General features: G+C 38.1%; 1 protein-coding gene across 2 annotated transcripts in view; it reads right to left on the bottom strand.

Annotated features, from left to right (window-relative positions):
• NWD2 (NACHT and WD repeat domain containing 2) overlaps positions 1 to 21,774 on the bottom strand; it is a 59,894-nt gene that overhangs the window by 7,116 nt on the left and 31,004 nt on the right. For both annotated transcript variants that reach the window (XM_066995752.1, XM_048072925.2), the window contains 3 exons: positions 2,512 to 2,715; positions 1,078 to 1,222; positions 210 to 799 (listed from right to left, as the gene is read on the bottom strand). In XM_066995752.1, coding sequence (XP_066851853.1) covers positions 210 to 799; positions 1,078 to 1,222; positions 2,512 to 2,715 — 939 coding nt within the window. The remainder of the gene's footprint in view (positions 1 to 209; positions 800 to 1,077; positions 1,223 to 2,511; positions 2,716 to 21,774) is intronic.

The following is a 21,774-nucleotide window of genomic DNA, read 5'->3' as shown; positions in this document are numbered from 1 at the left end:
TTTGTTTCAGTTGGGCATTATGGATACATGTTGCTAGTCAAAGGAAAAGTCTTTTTCTCAACATGTATACAACAATAAGCAGTATGTCAGTTTTATAATCTTTATTTTATGTATTAAAGACTGATATATTGTCAAGAGGAAGAATGAAAATCTAGCCTTCATGCACAAATGCTCTTGGCATCACCAAACTATGCAAGGTATTTATTTACCTTCTTTGCCACTTCGGCTAATAGAAGAGTTTTCCCTGTGCATGGTCCTCCGTATATGATAAGAGGGTTAATGTGTCCTATTTTGCTAGGTAGAACGTATTTGTGAACTATATGCAATGCCTCACATCTGTATTCATAAAAAGTGGAATATGTTTTACATAGTGATGAATGCTGAAGAACTTCATCATACAACAAGTCTGTCTCTGTGTCAAAATTCTGCTGCACTGTTGCCTGGATAATATCGATCATGTCTTCATAGAATTGTTTACCGAGTCCTTCAATGTAATGATTCTCCACTTCTTGGGAGTAGCCCAGTTTCATGTCACAGTGAGTGACGGATGTGTACACTCTCAGATTGGAGGATGCGACAATGGTGGGAATGAATTCATCCCTGAGCTTGATCAGCTTCTCATGGGCTTCAGGATCTCGTAGAAACTTCCCAGCTGTATGTACCACGTCCATGTATTTTCCCATCTCTGGAATTTTAACAAAACGCTCGATGTTGGCAATTTTCCGAATGTAGCAAACACACTTCTTTAGGAAAGCTGGTGTTTGTTTACCCAAGGCAAAATCAAGTTCATCTTCAATAGCTGAGGATGAAAAGAGAACACAGAGTCTCTGTTACCTTTTCTTTATAAACAGTTCAAGACCCCACCCCCCAACATGCAGACTCTTAAATGATTGCATCTGTTTTCTGTGAAAAGAAGAAAAAGCACAGAAAAGTTGCTTGTCTCAAGCAAGAGCAACAAGCACGTTTTCCTCTTCAGTTAGGTGAGAAATGCCAACAGAAATATATTTTCATGTTTGTGGAAAGGTTGATAGAAAAGATAATAAATGAACATACAGAAATAGTAAGTCTGAACTTTACCAGAGGAAAGATATCTCTTTGCTTGGCTGTGTTTCATTTTTCCTTTCTCATACAGCAATTTCACAGCAGTCTTAAAAATCTTCTTAATCTCTTCTGATATATCTTGCCATTTGTTCTCATTCATAGAGTTTGAAGAAGATTCCATCTTTTAAAAATATCCATAGTTAAACAGCAGCTGTAATACATCTACCACTTCAAAAAGTAAAAGTCTAATATTTAAGGTCATAAATATCACAGTAACAGAGAAACACACACACTAAAAATAAATAAGTTCAACTTTTTTATACTGCAGATAATCATAATATATTCTTTTATCGAATTATAAAGACTATCTACTTCGAATATTTTCTCAATTCCTCCTGTAGGCAGCTGATGCAATATTCCTCATGAATAAGACTGAGAAAACCTTAATAGAAGAAGGGTTTTGAGAACCGGAGAACCAAGCCTGAAATAATGATAATAAAGAAGCGGTCTTATTTCTCCTATTAAAGAGAAGTAATAATAATAATAATTAAAACTTGGATTTCAAAACTGAAAATGAGGTTCCTGGTAGTGGTAAATAAGCACCTTATATTTGAAAAATATAAGTTTTCCTTAAGGCAGCTGGTAGTCACCGCTGCATGACCTACTGCAAGTGACGTGTTTAAGGGGTCTCCAGTTTTCCTGGTGGTGGGAAGGTGCAATAAGAAAAAGGGTGGCCTTGAGGGCTACGTTCCTTAGCAACTCTTTCTCGACGTGTTCAGAGCGGTATGTCTTTTATTATTTCCAGTGAGTTTATAAGATGTAACTGTTAGCTTTAAGTTATGAATATCCTTTTGACTACTCCTGTTGTGTCAGTAGCTTGAGGAAAGGTACAAAGTTTTAACAATAAAAAAAGCCAAGCTTTATTCAAAGGACATTGTGCGCATTAGCAAAACAACACATAAAGTTACAAAACTTGCTTCCTCCCTTGCAGTAAATAAGTCAGAATTAGTCACATTATACTGCATTCAGCTCATTAAACACTTCTGTGTCAACGTTTTTCATGTTTACAACGTTTTTTCATGCAACAAATACTACATTCTGCTACATGATGGGTGAATGCAGTATAACAATTTAATTTCATTCTCTTCTACACTGCAGTACGTGCTCAAAACGAATGTTTGCTCTGTTAAGGACCTCTCTTCTGTACGCTGAAATCTGTCCTTGGATATATAGGATGTGTACGAAGGCAGAACTGAGCCCTGGGTGATACATAAGTCTTTATTGTCACCAGTTAACGACAAATGCATGTTTTAAAAATGATAATTAATGGTGTTCAAAAAACTTCTGTTAGAATATGGTTAGGAAGTTAATAGTATGGGATCTGCCCAGGGACAGCATTAGGCACTTCAGGACTCTTGAAAGGCTGTTTTTCAACTGATAGGAAATTTTTTGTAGGTGAATGTGACTTACCGTATTCTGGTAGCTCTTCAGCATTTCAGATTTTGGCCTGAGGTAATACGCTGGTGGCACTGCGTTCTCATCCCTGCAGTACCACTCCTCTAAAATCCTTGTCTCTAGCTTAGCCTCTACGGCAGCGTCCAGGATCATTTCAAATTCGGCTGACTCAACTTCCCCTGGTATTCGGATGTTGCCATACTTCTCTCCCAGTAAGCCCTGTGTATTTGCAGGAAAGTAGGGATTACATTTTTCTTTTTAGAGATGCCAAGACCCTCCTCAGGATCTGAATTTCTTAAAAACCAGTGTGGTAACTAGTTTCATGACTTTGAAATTACTAGAAAGGCAAACAGATATAGTGTAAGATGAATTACTGTTGAGCTACATCCAACTACTATGACTTGGTAGAATTTCAAGTAGGTGCATTAGCTTTCTTAACATTAACCGTTAATAAAAATACAAAGGCATTCAAAAGATGTAATTAAAAACACCCAACATATTTTCTTATCACAGTACTGACTTGTGTATTATTGATTCCCATTAGTTGGCATTAATCACACATGTAAAAGTGAATGTAGGAATCCTTTTCTGCGGACTACAGGTTAAGGATGCACCTGTGAATTCTTTACCTCTTGGTTTTATTCTTGGTTTCCACTGCAACGGAACATAAGATTTTATGTTCTGTTTGGTGAAAATTCACATGAATTTGTGTACAATTCCCATTAGTATTATTAAAAATGTGGCTTCTACCAGAAATACCAAGATCAATGTTGTAGAACCACAAGCTGCTTTGCTGTCTCATATTCCCTTACTGCAAACAATGCTCAATGTCTTTGCCCCAGTAGCTGTCCAGGGAATGAACAGTGAGGCAAGGGAAAAGAGTTTTGACCAAATACCAAATAGAAATGGATCAAAGCTCATTTTAGTACTTAAGTGCATATATTTGGTATAAACGTAAAGGTCTGTGGATGTTAGACCACTTCTTTTTCTTAAACTGTGGCACATAAGATTTGTTACCTAAGTAACTGAAGTTTAGAATATTGTTTATAATGCTATGAGTACATTTTTTATAACTTAGTTATGTAGTTTGCTGCCTATAAATATTAAATAAAAAAGGGTTTCCCAACCCAAGGAAAAACTTTTTGGAAGATAGAGCTGTAAGACATTTCTGCATTCTTTCTACAAACTTTTTCACATTTGTGACTATCTGATTAATTCTGCATTCAAATCTTGGTCCACAGAAGTAAGTGAGAATTCTCACTTCATTTAAAATAGAATTCCATTTTTTCTTTCCACATTTAAATGTATTCAGTAAAGATTCTGAGTTAATGAGAAGGAGTACTTAATGTGGAGAGGAACCAACGGTATCAGCATCATGATTTGAATTGGAAAGATCTCTTAGCAAAGTAATGCTAATGCAAATAAAGTAGTACCCTAAAAATGTAAATGCTCTTGTTTGTAAATAATAAAAATCTAAATATTCATTTTTAAACCACTCATCATAATGAGAAGCTGTTTTAAACTTTTTCAGCTGTAACTAAACCCTGAAAATCAATAACTGATGGTGATGAAGCTTGCTGCACAGATTATAAAAGCGTGATGCTGCAGATACCCTTCTCTGAAGCCAGTTGTGTTGGCAGAAGGAACTCATGCGGCTCATCCTGCTAGATGCTGCAGTCTCAGAGCACAGACATCCGTGCAGTTTACATAAACACTTCCTAACCTCTTTCAGGCAAAAGCACCTGGGCTAGCTTAGACCACAGCTCGCATTGTAACCTGGCTGTTTTTTGCCTGGAGCTGACTGGGGAGAGCTCACATAAACTACAGTGCTGGCTCTGATGGTGAGTGGTTGGCCTGAGAGCCCAATAATTTTGGAATTCTGGAGCTGCAGAGGTTAAACAAAATATAATATTATTTTCCTTCTTTTTTTTTTCAAGTGAGATTAATAACTCTATCATGCTGAACTGCAAGCCCTAGCACATTCAGAGTGATATAGAAATCTCCTAAATTTCTCTCAGTGGAGCTTTGCTATGGAAATTTTGCCATTACCTTGTGTAGTAATTGTTACTTAAAATTCATTAGGCTACACTTTTTCTGAATTTAAGTCCAATGGATTCATTGTTTCCTGAGCAAAGATCAATAGCTGGGCCTTTCACTAACAATATTAAAATGTCAACATTAAAATGTCTTGTTTTAATGTACTGCATTTAATCAACTAAATTTGTTTTGGAATTATTCTGTGTACTTTTTGGCTTCTCTGGTACAGTTCATGCTGTTCCCTCTCCACTGAATAAGAGATAAGTAAAGAAAAGCATTACTTTAAAATTGAGAGACAGGGTTTTTTTTGCTCTATTTTATCTGTCATTGCAACAGACGTTATGTAAATAATCTTGCACTAGGGAACATCTTCCTGACCAGTTGAGCAAAACACATTAAAAGGTTTTTTTAACACAAGCAGAATACTAGAATCACTGTGGATGGTTTTATCATGAGCTTTTAAATAAAACTGAGGCCTACACAAAAATATTATTTGAAAGCCTTTACATTTTTTAATCAAATGGTCTTTCATAACTTTGCCCACTACATGCCAGAAAACCATTGTGGGGATTTTGGTAGAAATGCTTCATGAGCTGCATGAGTTAGCCATGCTCAGAGCACTCCTCTGAAACTTGGCTTTCTTTAATGCAGGCATACTGCTTCGTATGGCTGGTCTGAGCAAGGAAGGGCTCAATTTTTTAACCAAAACACAGGCATTTCTGTAATTAAAACAAAGTTAAGGAGCAGCAGAACAGAGATTTTGAGGACTCTTGGGGCACCTACTTGGTGAATGTGTGCATTTAGAAAGGCAAGTAAATGCATTAATAACTTGGAGGTTCTTATACTGTAAGATTAACAAGTAAATAATGAGGAAGAGATATAGGAACATGATAGGAACAACAAAAAAAAACCGAAAAAAAACCCAGAACTGGAATGAAAGGAATTGATTATGCAGGCAGAAACAGCAAATCATGAGTAGGTCTACCATTTAGAGCAGGGCAATCCAAGGCACTTCACTGTGTTGTGTTCCTCTTGGAACCCCAACAGAAGTTAGTTCTGGTATTAGTATCCAGTTCTGTGTAATCATTCAAAAATATTCTTGGTAAAAAAACTTCTTTGGTAGAAAATTCTTCATAGAGTCATTCCTTTGCTGCTTGATAACTCCAGGCTAGCCTAAATTTACGGCCCAGTTTCATTGGCCATCAAATTGAGGTACTGAAACACAACTTCTTTTCATTTTCTTGGAGAGGACAAAAGTAACTCACACTTTCTCTGAAGGACTCTGGTATCACATCCCATGACTGCAGTAACAAACTCCCAGCCAACCCCAAACTTGTGTGGGATTTCCTGCTCCAGCTGGATACATTTAAGCATATGGGACCCCATGGGTTTCATCCCAGGGCACTCAGAGAGCTGGCTGATATCATTGTGAGACTTCTCTCAATTGTTTTTCAATGGTCTTTGGGATCTGGAGAGGTCCCAGTTGTCTGGAAGCTGGCAAACATTGTGCCAATTTTCAGGAAAGGCAAGAAAGAAGACTCTGGTAATTACAGGCCTGTCAGTCTCATTTCAGTGCCTGGTAAAATTATGGGGAAAATTATTCTGGGAGTTACTGAAAAACACCTGAAGGACAACGCAGTCATTGGTCACAACCAACATAGGTTCATGAGGGGAAAGTCTTGTTTAATGAACTTAATTTCTTTTTATGACAATGTTACGCACCTGATTGACCATGGGAAGCCAGAAAATGCAAAATTTTTAGATTTCAGCAAAGCTTTTGATACTGTTTCTCACAGTATCCTTCTGGACAAAATGTCTAGCATACAGATAGACAAAAACATAATGCAGTGGGTGAACAATTGGCTGATGGGTCAGGCTCAAATGGTTATAGTAAATGAGATGCATCAGGCTGTTGGTCAGTCACTAGTGGGGCTCCATTTTAGGGCCCATTTTAGGAGCCATTTTTAGCTCCATTTTAGGGCTCCATTTTAGGGTCTGTTCTCTTTAATGTTTTCATAAATGACTTGGATGGAGGACTTGAAGGTATACTAAATAAGTTTGCAGATTAACACTAAATTGGGAGGAGCTGTTGACTCTCTTGAGGGTAGACAGGCCTTGCACAGAGATTTTGACAAACTAAAGGGCTGGGCAATTACCAACAGTATGAAGCTTAACAAGAGCAAGGCTGAACTCCACGTGGGATGGGGCACCCCTGGCTGTACGTACAGACTAGGGGATGGGAGGCTGGAGAGCAGCCCCATAGAAAGTGATCTTGGAGTTCTGGTTGACATCAAATTGAATGTGAGTCAACAGCGCGCCCTGGCAGCCACGAGGGCCAACTGTGTCCTGGGGTGCATCAGGCATGGCATTGCTAGCTGGTCAACTGAAGGGATTGTCCTGCTCTGCTCTGCGCTGGTGTGGCTTCATCTCAAGTACTGTACAACATAAGAAAGGCATAAAACTATTAGAGAGCATCCAAAGGAGGGCAGCAAAGATGGTGAAGGGTCAACAGGGCAAGACATACGAGGAGCAGCTGAGGTCCCTTGGTTTGTTCAGCCCAGAGCAGAGCAGGCCGAGGGGAGGCCTCATGGCGGCCTGCAGCTCCCTCACGAGGGGAGCGGAGGGGCAGGCGCTGAGCTCTGCTCTCTGGGGACAGCGACAGGACCCGAGGGAATGGCATGGAGCTGGGACAGGGGAGGGTCAGGTCGGATATCAGGAAAAGGTTCTGCACCCAGAGGGTGCTCGGGCACTGGGACAGGCTGCCCAGGGCAGTGGTCACAGCACCGAGCCTGCTGGAGTTCAAGCAGCATTTGGACAATGCTCTCAGACACATGGTCTGACTTTTGGGTGGTCATGTGTGGAGCCAGGAGGTGGACTCAATGGTCCTTCCGTGTCTCTTCCAACTCCAGATATTCTGATTTTGTGATACTATGATTTGCATGCACGGGCCGTGAAAACTCTATCTTCCTGTGCTTGGACATGGTGATGAGGCATGGACGTATCTCCTTCTAGCTGGTACCAGGGACTTGCCACCTCCCCTCTACTCCTTTTGATTTATATCTAAGTGTATCCTATCAGGATACCACAAAACCACCCAAAACTTCAGATGCCTAAATGAGAAGCTCAGAATCACACATCTTTCTCCAGGGGCTTCTGTGTCCGAGCTGCACCTACACAGGAGGCTTGCAGCAGCCCCTGGAGATGTTTGCCCCTCTCTCTGTATTCCCTGTACATTCAAGTAGGAAAAATAGAACAAACGAGTTTGAAGAAAATATAGTTTCTCACAATCTTCATGTTGCTTCATGCTAAATGCAAATAAGAATATTGTCATTTACACCCTTTATGAAAAATACCACAGTACTGTACAGTAATAAACTAGAACTTCAATTTGTGGTAACAACATTGGAACATTTTGATGATTATTATAGGAAATTATTTTTAAAGGGAACAGTAATGTTTACACCACATTCAGTACCAAAAGACAGTTTTATATGCAGACTTATGAATCCAATGTCCCACCTGATGAGTCATTTTCCTTTAATAGTAAAACAACAAATTAAAGATTCATTAGATTGCAGGTGATTGAGCTGTTTAAAGCGATCAGGCTGGCAAACATGTATAAAACCCTCAGCAATGAATTGTGTCTGACAAAACTTTATAGAATTAACACAGAGCAACCTCAGCAATAGTCTTGTTAGCTTTGTTGCGCCTGAGGCTGATGTTAAAGGAAGATTATTAAAGGCAGATTAAAAAATTACAGGCATAGTCACAATAATGACCAAAAGGAGGAAACTAATGAGGTTTGGATTTCATCCTGAGATATGATGGATTCATAGTGCATGCACATAGTGCAAGTTCAGACATCATTACTGAAACATTCATGAACCCTAATACCATACCTTATATCAATAAAGAATATGTTGAAATTTTGGATATATTTAATTTCAACTAAGATATTTAATTTCTCTAGTATATTTAGTGGTAGATAAAAACAAGCCATCAAATTATCATAGATTCATAGAATCGTAAAGGTTGGAAAAGACCTCCAAGATCATCTGGTCCAACCATACCCCTACTCCCAATATCACACACTAAATCATGTACCTAAGCACCAGATCAAGTTATTCTAGCAAGCTGGACTCATTACTGATTGGTTTCATTCATCTTTTTTTTTTTTTTAATTTTAAGGAAATTATACAGTAACATCTGAAAATGTCACTTTAAAAGTCAGATCTGTAATGTTTTGTGATTTCAGATACTTTCCACCTTAAAAGCAGCATTTTTTTTGCCTCTTTGCCAACAGAGAAAGCTACGGATTCATTGAAAACACAGTTTTGTTGCTGATGAATGATCTGATCCAACAATCTTTTGCTGGACTTCATGGGATCAGTCCTACCACTTTTACTGCTTGTAAAGTTGCACTTGTAACACTGAAACATATCAAAGTCCTCTCTGCCTCATCTCAGACAAGTCCTTGATTGCCAACTTTTTGAAGAATAAATATTCAAGAAATTGCCTTTGAAGGAATTAAATTAAACCATAATTAATTTTTTAACCTAAGATACCTCTTTTTGTCCAGATCTAAGCACTTAAGCAATTTGTTTTGGCAACAGCCAAGAGAGATTCAGAAGTATATTGTCCCCATTTCACCTAGCAATTAGGTGCAGGGAATTAAGTCTGGGCAGGGATTCAGACCTGTGACAGGTCTGCAGTGTTTAGTTGTAATGGGATAGCAGAAGCTATTGTTCCTAATTGTCAGCCCTATCATCTTCACAGGAACTGCACACTGCTGAAGTAGGAAAGCCTTGCCCACTTGTGAGTTAGATCCCGAGTGACTCATATTTCAGCCTGCTAAATTCATGTAAGCTTAAACTGAGATCAACTAATCAAAGTGGAGCAGCTCCATTAGGAGAAAGTGGTGAGGATGCAGTGAATACTTCATACTCTGGGCTGGAAATTGCCTGCAGGCACCCAACATCAGCATTCAGGTGTCACCGAGACCCACTAAGTGGTTCCTCAGGCAGATGCCAGACTTGTAGGGATTTAAGTGCTGTTAAAGTGCCTTAGGGCATTACATTGTTCATCTGTTGTTAGGGGTTTGGCTGCTCCCACTGATGTCCCAGAGGTTCCTTCCACTCATCCCTAAGGGAATCACACCATGCCTCATCTCATGCATGACTGACAGTAAGGCCGGTAATGAGGCAGCTCACTGTGGACAGAGAGGTTTGTTTCAAAATCTCTCCTGAACTGAAAGAAGGACAAGTTTGTGGTCAGCAGGTACATACCCAAATCATCAGGCTTCTTGGAAGCTGGCGAGCTGCCTGAGTCTGCTCTTCCAGGCTTCCTTCCACTGGTGGATACATCTTTCTATGAAATAAAACCTTTTTTTCCCCTTTAAAGCCATACATTTCAGTCAAATAGCCATTTTGCTCAGTGAGTGAAATGTCCTTATTGCACTAATGCTTGCTGTGATGTTAATCTATTAGCTGATAAAAAGTATGTTACTGCTATAGATAGAAAAGAAATAACAAAAATATAAGATCAACATTTCTATTTAACTTCAATTTTAAAAGACCTTAAACATTCTAAATGTTCTGTCTAAAAAGCCTACTTTTATAATCAAATGCTAATACCCAACAATTTATTTCAATTGGTATGTACACATATATGTATGTGTATGTGCAAACTGAAGACAAAATCACCAGCACAACAACAGGAAATGCTCTCTTGTTTTCAAACCTTACTTTTCATATTTATACTGGCTACATTCTATGTCCCATCTTTCATCCTGAATTTCCATGAGATAACACAGCGCATTCCCATGTCCATCCTGCCCAGAAGGCTGGTTCCAAGTCAGGAAAGGACCTCAGAATTTGTAACATACAGGCCTATTTACCCTCCTGGTCTGCAGAAATGTGGGCTGAACTGATATAAGCAAATAGGTAAATAAGGACTTGAAAATCTGGAACAAAACGGTAAGGATATCAATTTTAAAGGGCCTTTTATTTAACATCCCATTGAAAGAAATTTAGTACAACTAGAGGTCTTTTTGGTTTGTTGCCAGTGTATTGTAACCGTATTGTAGCAGTACCCTATAGAAATTACATATGCAATATAAGGTGATTAAGATATCTCAGGCACAGCCAGAGATATTCTGGGGACAAAGATAAAATCAAAAAGCACAAATATAACAGGCTTAGATGGACCTTGTTTCTGAGAAATAAATATTATTTGAATTGATACTACTTGCTACAAACAAACAGAAAAGAAATGCCCTTTATTTGTTCTTTTATTCCTTGAGGGAACAATAGCCAATTCCTCTCAAACTCAAAGCAAAAAAATGCTAATGGCTAAACAACAGTGAATCATCTGAACTGAAAAAAGAAAAGTATATTTGCTTAAATTTATTTGCACTGCACTAATGATTTCAACAATAAGAAAAATAAACATATGAATCCATTGAAAATCTCAACAGAGTATACATGTTAACTGCTTGTTAGGCTAAACTGCAAGGAATTAAATTAAACTGATCTGAATCAAAGTGAACAACTGAAAGCAAGATGGAGAAGGCTGTAATAAGGCACTTTATCCAAACCAAGCTTTAGGAAGCTGGAATTCTAGGGTATATGGGGGCTAAAAGATGTCCTGAAAATAGTTGCCTCTACTTCTGTGTCTGCTACCTGTAATGCGGTGCAGTGTCAGTGCCTTCTGATGCTCTCACATGGATGTGCCTGACAGAATATTCTTCAAAATCAAAAATATGAAGGAAAAAACAAAAAGCCAAAAAAGTTGTAACCTGTCACTTCCAAGATGTAACTGCATTCAGAACAACTCTTTTTGTTGTTAAGTACAATAGTTCAGTTGGAAGGGACCTTCTAGTCCAACTGCCTTACTGCCTGCAGTTGTAACGCCATGCAACTTAGGAGTTAGTGCAGACCTTTTAAATTTCAGTCCTTCATTCCTATTTTGCTTCGTTTCAGTGTAGACGCTGGTAAATTCCTAAGGCTTTTGCCACTAACTCGGACTGCCTATCTATAAAATGAGGATAATGACAGCTTGCAAAAAAAAGCCACAAAATCCACAAACGAACAAAAAACATTTTCTGTTTTGACTGCTAGTAGCAAAGGATGTTGTGTATTTATGTATCAGCTGGGACGGGACTGTCACTTTACATTCGTCTTGTTTGTTTTTAAGAGAAAAATGATACATTAAGAACAGTAGCAAACACTTTAATTTGTTTTTTCCCTATACCTGGTGATAATAATAGTGTCCATACTCCGATCCTTTGGTTGAAGCTTGCAAGTAAATATATTTATTTTTAGAACTTCACCTGACTGCACAAAACATAAAAGAAGAAATTTATTTTTTTCTTACTGAAATTATCAAAGTGAATGGAAAACTGAAAGTATAACAAAGATATTTCTGCACTGAGAAAGAGATTTTTTTTCTGCCCTGCCTAGATGTGCACTTACACTCCCTGGCTTGAGAAATATTGCTGTGTGCTGGGTCGCAGAGGTATGCCTTAATTTCTCTTTTTTTTCCCCTGGAGGCACTGCAGAAGTACATGGAGGTGGTGGTAGTGGTGGCACAGCTATAGGTATTTCAGGAAATTCATAAGGATACTGCTTTTAGCTCCATGAAAAACAAAAAGGGGTTCTTGAACTGCCTTGTAAGAAAACCAACTGTAATTGCGGCTGGAAGTATGGGGTGCAAGCGCTTAAGTCTTTTGCTGTGAGAAATGTACCTGGCATGAGGTGTGAGAATGATGTTACTTGATCCTTAGCCTGTCTTTTAGGAAATTAAAGAGAACAGCTGAAGCTGAGTAAACCAATTCCCTCAGCTCTGAACTTCACCCACAGTGCAATATTTTTAAATCTCAAAGCTTCTGCCTAGTGGTAGGGAGATATACAATAATGGCGAAAGACTTCTCAGGATGTGGTGGGTAGGAGCTAGCAGTCCGTCATGCAGGGAGATGTGCTTCCTCAGAAGAAATTCATTACCTACTTCCCTGACACACTTTGCTTCATCAGAACTCTCTTCTGGATGTGAAAATATCAATGGTGCCCTTCCTCCACACTCTTCTGTCCCCTGTGTGGTCACACAACACCAGTTTAGTTCATTTTGTAGCCTTTTCTTTCACTGCCACTGCTGGGTCTTCAAGCTCCCTGAGCGTGGGTACAGGTGAGAAAATCAGTCAAAAAGCATAAAATAAGATAAGGTCTGTGAATAAAGATAGGGGAAAGGACTGAAGATTTTGCCCACCTCTGGCGGTACACTTGAGCTCTCACTCTGATTTGCCTTCAGACAAATGAATCATTTTCGCTTTGCCCTTTTTTTGAAAATGGGTGGGAATCTTCTTAATGGGCATGCACATTTTTCCTCTCATATAAAGCGTGGGATCTGGCAGGTGACTTCTACTGCAAGCCCACATTCCTGTAAATTCTCTGATGGGTCCCACAGCAGTTTTTAATAGTGGAGCTGGACAGAAAAACAAACTACGAGGGCGAGATGTAATAGAAGATTTCAGCAACCAGCCCTGGACTGGAGTCAATAACCTTGCCTGTGGAATCCCTGCCCTTCCTGCAGAGGGTGGGAAAAGTACCTTTCCTGGAAGATCAACCCTGTCTTCTAGATGACAGCATGGCTGTGTAACTTCACTTCGTAAAATAATCACAACACTCACCCAAGCAGGGAGGAATCAAGAAAAGGTCTGAAACCCTGTCCTGCATCTCTTAGGTGAAGACTGGGTAATGGAGAAATGATTCTTCTGCCACCGCTGCCTGATGTGCCTCACTGAGCAGCCAGGGGTGCAGGCATCATGGAGCCGGAGAGGAAGAAGATACCCTGAGCCTAGGGCTGGGAGGACAGGACATTGGCTTCTGGACACCAGCCCCAAGGAATTAAAATCTAGGACTCCTACTGCCCTCTTTGGTATGTTTCATATGAAAGAAAGGATGCTGCCTCCTGCTTTACCCATGTACCTTCTGAAAGGAAGGGGCCACATTTTTATACTCTGGGAAATACAGTTGTGCTAATGTCTATAGGAAGGGTTGCTTATTTTCCAAATTCCCATTTTGAGATGATATTTAAGATAAGTGATGAGCCAAAGAGCTTAGACTGAGGTAATTTTGCACATGGCAAGATGAGATGAATTAGGTACCTAAGGGATAACACAGAGGCCTCTAGTCTGTAGTCACCTCCAAAGCTGCAGCAGCTGAGGAGGAGTTTTTAGGACTGCGAAATCTATCCATGTTGGGCACATGCACTCTATTGGAAGTGGACCTCTACCTTTGTATTCAGTAACATAATTAAGCTGTGTTTCTCAGTAACATAAATAGCCACTATAAAAGTATTAGAAAGTGTTTATTAATGAGCATCATCAGAGGCAGAGATCACTGATGGGATAACATTTTTAATAACCCCCCCCCCAACTTTAGGAAACCTAAAACTAATTTTAATATGATGTGACATTTCACTGCAGATTTCTTTTTGCTGTTTTTTTTTTTTTTTTCCCCTTTCTTATTAGAGCTAAACAGATTGGTATTCATTGAGAGTGCAAATGAAAACCTAATTTTGTAATTAAATGTCAAGAAAATGTTTTCACAAGTTGCACAGAATAATAGAGTCCCCATGAGCCTGATACGACCCATGACCGTGTAGTGTGTTGTAAAGCAGCTAAACACCATTAATAAACATGTTTTGCAGGGATATAAAACAAATGAAGGCCCAAAGGCAAGCTTTTAGTGTAGGGGACATTAGTTCTAGCAGACAATAATGCTACCTCTCCACAGCACCCAGAATTCAGTGTTTACCACTGTATGCAAAACAATGTAATATAGTTAAATGACCTCTCTGATAACTTGAGACGTGATTTTTTTTTTAATGCACAATTTCCTTCTTTTTTTTCAGAGAAGAAAGCTGAAGTTAAAATTAGTATTTTTCAGCTTTCTTGTCAGATGCAAGGAGTGTATTGTGCCCTATGATCTAAGTCAGTCAAGGACTTCTAGTAAGTGGTACTTGTAGTGTCTACTGCATGCATGTTTTGACAGGTAACTTCAAACACCCAAGTAACACGCGTTGTAAAACTTCTCAACACTGTGAATAGTGACTCAGTAAGGAGCTTTAATAAAAATCTGTTTCTATTTTATGTCTGATGTCTCTTACGTGAGAGACTCTTAACTCTATCTCAGCGTCTCTATCTCCCTCCCAGCCAAAACCAGGACACCCATAAAGGCAAAAGCCATGACAAGGAGTGAGACTGTTTCCAGATAGGACTGTAGGAGGTCAGGAAAGCAAATCTCTTCCTTCTCAAGGGAAACAGAAAACTGGTAAAAATCTAGATGTTCTTTCATGGAGGAATGGGATCACAAAGAGAAGTATCAGCTCTTTTGGGACTTGAGAAGACCAAACCAAAGTTTACACAAGAAATCACATGGATTTGACAAAAGAAGCTAAAATTAAAGCAGCAGGGGTAAATGATTATTTTGATGTACTCCATCCTATGCACTGCATCTTTTATGTGACTTGGCAGACACAGGAAATCGTCCTCTAATTTGAATTTAGAATAGACTAAAGCAAAAAAAAGAGTAATGCTCTTGTCATTTAGTATATTTTTAAGAGGGAGATGATGTAACTTTAGAGAATGGATTTAATGCAGAAGAACACTCGGGAAGACACAGAGCCTGAAACCATTTTTTTTCAAAGGAATATGATCTCAGGACATTATTCCCTGCCTCCAATAAGACCAACTGGAAATCTTATCCCTGATGTTTTGGGAATGTAAGAGGTTGGAGAAGAACAACTGTCAGCCTCTCTTCATTGCAGATGCTACTCATGACATGGTGGTACTTTGTTGTTCACACAAAAAGTGATTCTACCTCTAAGTTAAAAAGGAAAAAAAGAGGAGTTAACAGGATTGTGATGCACTTTTATCTTTTCTGAAATTGATATATTACAGGTGAATGTACCCCCCCCACCCTAATGTAATGTTTCACAGCTGTAGCGTCAGTTAGGTACGATCCCAGTAGATCCTTTTAGCAACAGAAAAACACTCTAAATGTCTTTAGAAAGCCACTGACTTTACAATGTCAAACTTCCTAAAATTTTGCTATGAAAAATTATGACTGACGACAGAGTAAGATTTTTTTGTTATTGATTACATTATTGATATTTGAAGTAAGAATGGCATGATGTTAACAACCTTGCTTAGAACTTATCTTGCCTAAATGATTCAGATGGTTTTGCTGATCTTACAGCAAGCTGTATTCAATAATGGTTTGGGGTTATGATTCCTCCTGTTATGTAGTGTCAGCACAAGAGAAACGTGGGTTCAAAGGGATAGTCTTCTATCCCTTCAGCAAAAGAGAAACAGGACTTCTTTGGGAAGATTGAAGACGAGTCTGTGCAGGGAAACAGACTGGCTATTTCCTATTCCAACTGATAGCAGGGATCCAACAACAGCCGAAGCTGGGCAAACCAGGAACTAATATGGGCAAGCCTTAGCCAAGCCTCTCTAGTTATTGAGGATGGTACAGTATAATGACTATTTGATTAGTCTTTCTGAGCATGAGCCTTGCTATATATATACCAGGCCTAAGACACATCCTGGGTAGGAGGCCACTCTTATTTCTATGAATTTTTATGAACTGATGTAACACCAAATCTGCTTTGCAAGTACACGTGGAATGGCCTGGATTATTAATTTTGATTAGTTTCTGGATTTTTATGACTTTTATTTATGATTTTTTGTATCCTTATTTGCCATTTGTAATGAAACATTCTCTCTTCCAAGCCAGCTGGCAGTGGTTTCAGGCCTTGTTTGGACAGTTGGTGGCTGGTACGCTCTGAACAGATACTTCATCAATCGTCTTCAAAGGTGAAAAGAAACGATTAGATAATTCCTTGCACAAGAAGAGATGCATATAGAAAGACTATAATTTGCCTTCCACAACAATGTTAGCAGTATGGTGGCCCAGTAAACACAAGACTGATACAGAAGTATCAGTCAATTCTGCATGGTCTTACATGACTTGCATCTGTGTTCCCTACCTTTCACACGCCTGGAGGGGAAGAACTGTTTTTCTGGTTTATTAAACTGCAGTAAATTTGAAGGAGGCTACACAGGACAATAGCATAGCTGCAGGCTCCATGGAAGGAGCTAATAATTTAAACTGCAGTAACAGTTAAGGAGAAAAAGTAAAAATATGGAAGGGATCTCCAAAGAAACTGACCTGAAGCAAAAAGAGGAGAAAAGGCTCTGTCATTTCATGGCTGGAGGAACAAACTGACTGGACATTGACAGCAAATGTGATGATGAGTGGGAAATTGCTTGAGAACTATAGGAGCTGGCATTTCAAGTAAGTGTATTGGCTCAAGTTCTGATGCCCAAAGTCCTCTACCATTCTCTGTGCAAGCTAATGAAGAGCACTCAAGTCTAGTCTTAGTGCACCAGTCGGGGACCAATAAAAATAAAAGTGCGATACTCTTTGCAAACGCTTGCCCATGTACATGTGCCTCATCTGTGTCTGGACAGAGCTAGCATGTTTCCTCTGGCATGGTATGGTCTTCAGATATTCCTCCTCTGTTCATGCTCACTAATCGTGTTTAGATTGGACCCTGAACAACCCACTGAAAGTGACTGGAAGGCTGGATTTCCAGTCACCTGGGTATTCTGCATCACTGGCCACCTGACAACATTTTTTGTTGTTGTTCTGAAGATTTATTTATTTTTTAATTGGAAGGACAGCAAATCTTTTCTCAATAATATAAAATCACCAATGGTCACAGACTAACCACGTAAAATGTTAGTTACTTGGAATGTTACTTATTGCATGAAAACATGACTGCTTTAAGTTGAACTGTCTTAAAACTTCTGTTGTGACTGCTATCATGATTTGGAAAAATCATGAATCAATGATGTAATTAGGGATTTTGGGTGATAGAACAATTTCATCCCATTTGAACAATCTAAAACAGCATCTAAGGAAAATAGAAATACACACATCTTATTTTGTAGCTTAAAAAAAGCCACATCAAATGGACAAGTATCTTAAAATATTCACTCTACTGTTTCCACTCTTATTCTTTATTTAATGATATCTATCAAAAGGAGACAGACTAAAGAAAGCACTGTGAGAACAGAAATTAAAACTTTCCTTGCCTTCATAAACCACATCCTTTAGACACCTGACAAAGGTTGTGACTTATGAAAACAATATTATTTGAAGTATTAAGAGTGCCAGCAATCTTTAGTCAATTCACATTACCAAATATTAAGAGAATACTAACCCTAATAATTTAGTTTATAAGAAATATAAACCCATTCTTTCATAAAGTCATCTTCACAACTGCTACATTTCAAAATCTGCTGTTCTTCAATATTACCCAATATTAGTTTTCCATTTACAACATAGTTTAAAAAAATCACCTTTACAAATCCTCTTGGCTTGCACTTGCTATACTTCAAGAGTGAAGTAGGTCAAAATAAAACTTTAGCTGTAGTAGCTTTCTAGTGGGTTATCTTTATGCCTTTTCTAACACTAATTTTAAACTAAAATACATGTTGTACAAGCACTAAATGCTAATACTGACTGCAAGTAACAGGTCAACTCATTAGCCAAATATTTAAAAGTTCTGTAGCATGGAAATGAATAAAAAATAGCAAAGGACTTTAGGTCATGACACTTCTCTCAGTAAAAATACTATTTTGCCCATGCCATGAAATAGCATGACAGAGAGACAGAGTACACGCTCTGCTAAACGATGTGGCCACGTGATGTGCTGTTGTTCCAGCCATGAGTAGCACAAGTACTCTGTAGTCTTTTTTAAAAAAATTAAGTATTAAAATAGTTTCTATGCTTTGAGAAATAGTTGACAAAGAATATGTAGTTTACTCATAATAATTGTGGTCTCTGTAGCATTCTAAGCAAGTGTTCTCTGCTTTATTTTTTCCAGGTTGAACAGAGTAAAAAACTAGTGTGAAGTTTTCCAGCTATGAAAGAAAGAAGTATATAATATTTAGCTGCTACATGGCATACTAACAGACGTATGCCATGTCATACTTCTGGCATGTCATGCCAACTTCAAAATAAGCACCTTGCACTGAAAGCAAGTATTTTAAGAGAAAAGAAGAAACAGTGTATGGATGCATGTCAGCATCACCATGATGATCACTGATACTTTCTCTTATTTTTTCTTTTGTAAATTATTATCTTTCCTTGAAGGAAAAAGTACCCTTGAAGAAAAAAATATGCACTCTGATTATCTTTAAAAAAAAAACCCGTGCTGCTGATACCAGCATTTTAGAATATTCAGACTGGAAAGTGAACTTGTTACCTGCTGGGTAGGTCTTTGTGGGTGTGTTATTGGAGAATCAAAGAATTCCTGAATCTCTGGATTTTAGAAAATGGAAGGTGCTAGGTGCTAGGTACAAGCAAGAGTAATAAGAGTTCTCTTTGAACTTATCAACTCCAAAGTTGACAGTAGTATGCCTGCTACATACTGTAAAGTACACCGTTTCTTTACATAGAAGCGAGATTGTAAAGTTTAGGATTTTTTTTCCCCGCTCACTCATGCAGAATAGCTCATGTTGGCTTTCTGATATACAGTTTCATTTACAGAGTAGAACATTACATCTAGTTGATTAGAATACTACCTCGGAAGATGGTTTGGTACAGCTCTTGAGGCTCCAGAGAAAAATAGATCTCATAAATCTCAGGCAGCCTATTTCTTCCTCTACACATTATGAACAGAATGAAGCAAATTTGAGTTTACGCAAATCTCATTCTCACTAATATGGTCATTCATATTAAATATCATACTTAACCTTTCTGGAAGGCAGCACCAAAAATTCCAATTATGTCCCAAAAAAGAAACACAGTGACTTAGTACAAATCATGTACAATCTTCTGCAGGCTTAAAATGCGAGCTATTTAAAGACTACATCAAGAAACAACTGAAAAACATGCAGTTTTGATGTTGCATGCAAAAGCTGCCTGATGAATCTTGTAGCTATTTTCAATGGATTATGGTTGAAAAATGGATAACAATTTTTAGGCCCTAAATTTTAGAGAATCAGAGATGATTCACAGGAAAATACATTCACAGACCTAAAGAAGATCAAGGAACTCACTTACAATAGCTTAATCATATAATATTATCCTGCCCTCGATTCCACTTTGTGTGTATATGTGTTGTTCAGAGACAAACACCAGGAAAAGGGTTATCCACCGTTGGCCTGTTAGTCTGAATGAAGACCAAGGCTTGCCGAGGGGAAAGTCGCATACTATGCCTTTAAAATGTAATTACTGGTTCCATTTTGAAGGGTTTTAAAAAATAGACAGAGCTCTCCTCTGACGTTTACGAAAAAGTCTTTCCTGTCAGTTATCCCAAAACAGGATTAGTGTCCTCAGACCTCTACTTAATGCCAACATTAATGCCAGCAAGTCATACGGAGCCATTCCTGATATGATGTATGACTCCAAACCCACTTATATTAGTGGGAATTCTTATTTGGATGGCTTTCAAATCAGATGCTGAATGAGAAGAAAATTCATGGTTTGATATTTCTTCCTTTGAATATATGTTATTGGGAGAAGTGGGCTGTTGTGCTTACATCTGGTTTCAGCTATTTCTCCTCATTCATTTAAAAACTATAATCTAGATCTGCTTCCTTGAGGAAAATTAAATTCTGAAATGCACTAAGCTTTTCTAACTTCTGCTGAATTCCTTGGTGCTTAGCATTCCCCCTGACCTGACTGTTTTAATATAGACACATTTTCCTGACTTCAGTCTTCCTAACTTTAAATATGAGGCTGTTTTCCCCAGAGAGCAAAAGCAAAATGTAAATGAGGTGTTCCAGACCCTGTATGTATTAAGTTTTCGCATCAGGAATAAATCCTAAGGTAATACCAGAACTGATCTGGAAGTGGAATATTTAAGAATTGGGAGTAAAACAATTTGGATTTTTCTCTGAGCTGGAATGCACTTAGAATTAATTATCAAGCATTAGCACCAAGCAAAGAAAACCACATAGCAGTGTGCTTCATAGAATGATTCAAGCATGTATTATACTGCAGGAACAAAAAGATCTGGAGATGTAAAAACTATTTTGCTTCTTGATTTTACCATATTTCATCTTCAATTTCACTTCAGGGTGATTTAAGGACATGCTAAATATTGTAAATTGCTAATATTCATTTAAAATCCTACTGGAAGCCCAATTTTATAATGTTAGGACTTTCTTAACAGCTCATTAATGCTGAAATTAACAACAAGCTGTCAATAATTTCAGAGGGATAATGTAAATTACAATCTCTTGTTTGTACAGAGCAGGTAGAAAATTAAAAAGTAGAAGAAGGTCTGGTCTTCTTTGGACCAGATGATCTGAATGATGGCTGGGGAGAATCTCTTAGATTTGTACCTGTCAAAGCTGAAAGTTCAGTCTGGATTCATTTAAGTATTTATTTGCTTCATTTCTAGACAGTTGCCAAATCTAGTCAGTGTTTTCTGTTATTTGATTTAGTTATTGTGCTTAAGCAATAGCAGTCATACATCTGCTTTATAAATCTGCCTCTCATCCTTACTGCTGGTCAACTTCAAATTGCATTGAAGTTGTGATTTTGTTTTTCCGGTATAAATGTGTCCAAATGAAACACATTGTAATGAGAACCTGTCCAGAACCTACTTTATACAAACAACTTATTATATGTCTAAGTTGCATCCCTCCTTATACTATTGTAAGTATGCTGACCTTAAGGGACAGCAAGTAAAGTTGAACATGTATCATTAGTATGTGATAAAAAAAGAAAAAAAAAAAAACCCAGGAGTAAATAAAATATTAATTTTTATTCATTTGGGATCTTGTTTTACCTATACGATTTTGCTAAATAGTAGCTGGCCTTTTATCTGACCATAAAAATGAACTGAATTTCTAAGCAAATTAGTCAATGACCAAGAGGTCTGATGATATTCATATGACACCAAAATCCTGGACACTTCATTTGACTGAATATTTAATTGAAGAAAAAAAACAAACACACAGAAAAGGCATCAGAAAACTGGGGGCCAGGCCAGAACCAAGATAGTATGCTCTGTATTTTTAAGAGGAGTCACACAGAAGGATAAATCATAATTGATGAGGATCCCACAATAACACAATACATGTTTGCAGAAATTTGCTTCCAGTTATGCTGGTCCTATTTTTTTTTTTTCCCAGAGAACCAGTACTTTTTGGAAAAAATA

Source organism: Anser cygnoides, chromosome 4 (genome assembly GCF_040182565.1).
Source record: "Anser cygnoides isolate HZ-2024a breed goose chromosome 4, Taihu_goose_T2T_genome, whole genome shotgun sequence".
NCBI lineage: Eukaryota > Metazoa > Chordata > Aves > Anseriformes > Anatidae > Anser > Anser cygnoides.
The sequence above is the reverse complement of the archived record's forward strand: the minus strand, read 5'-3'. Positions and strand labels throughout refer to the sequence as shown.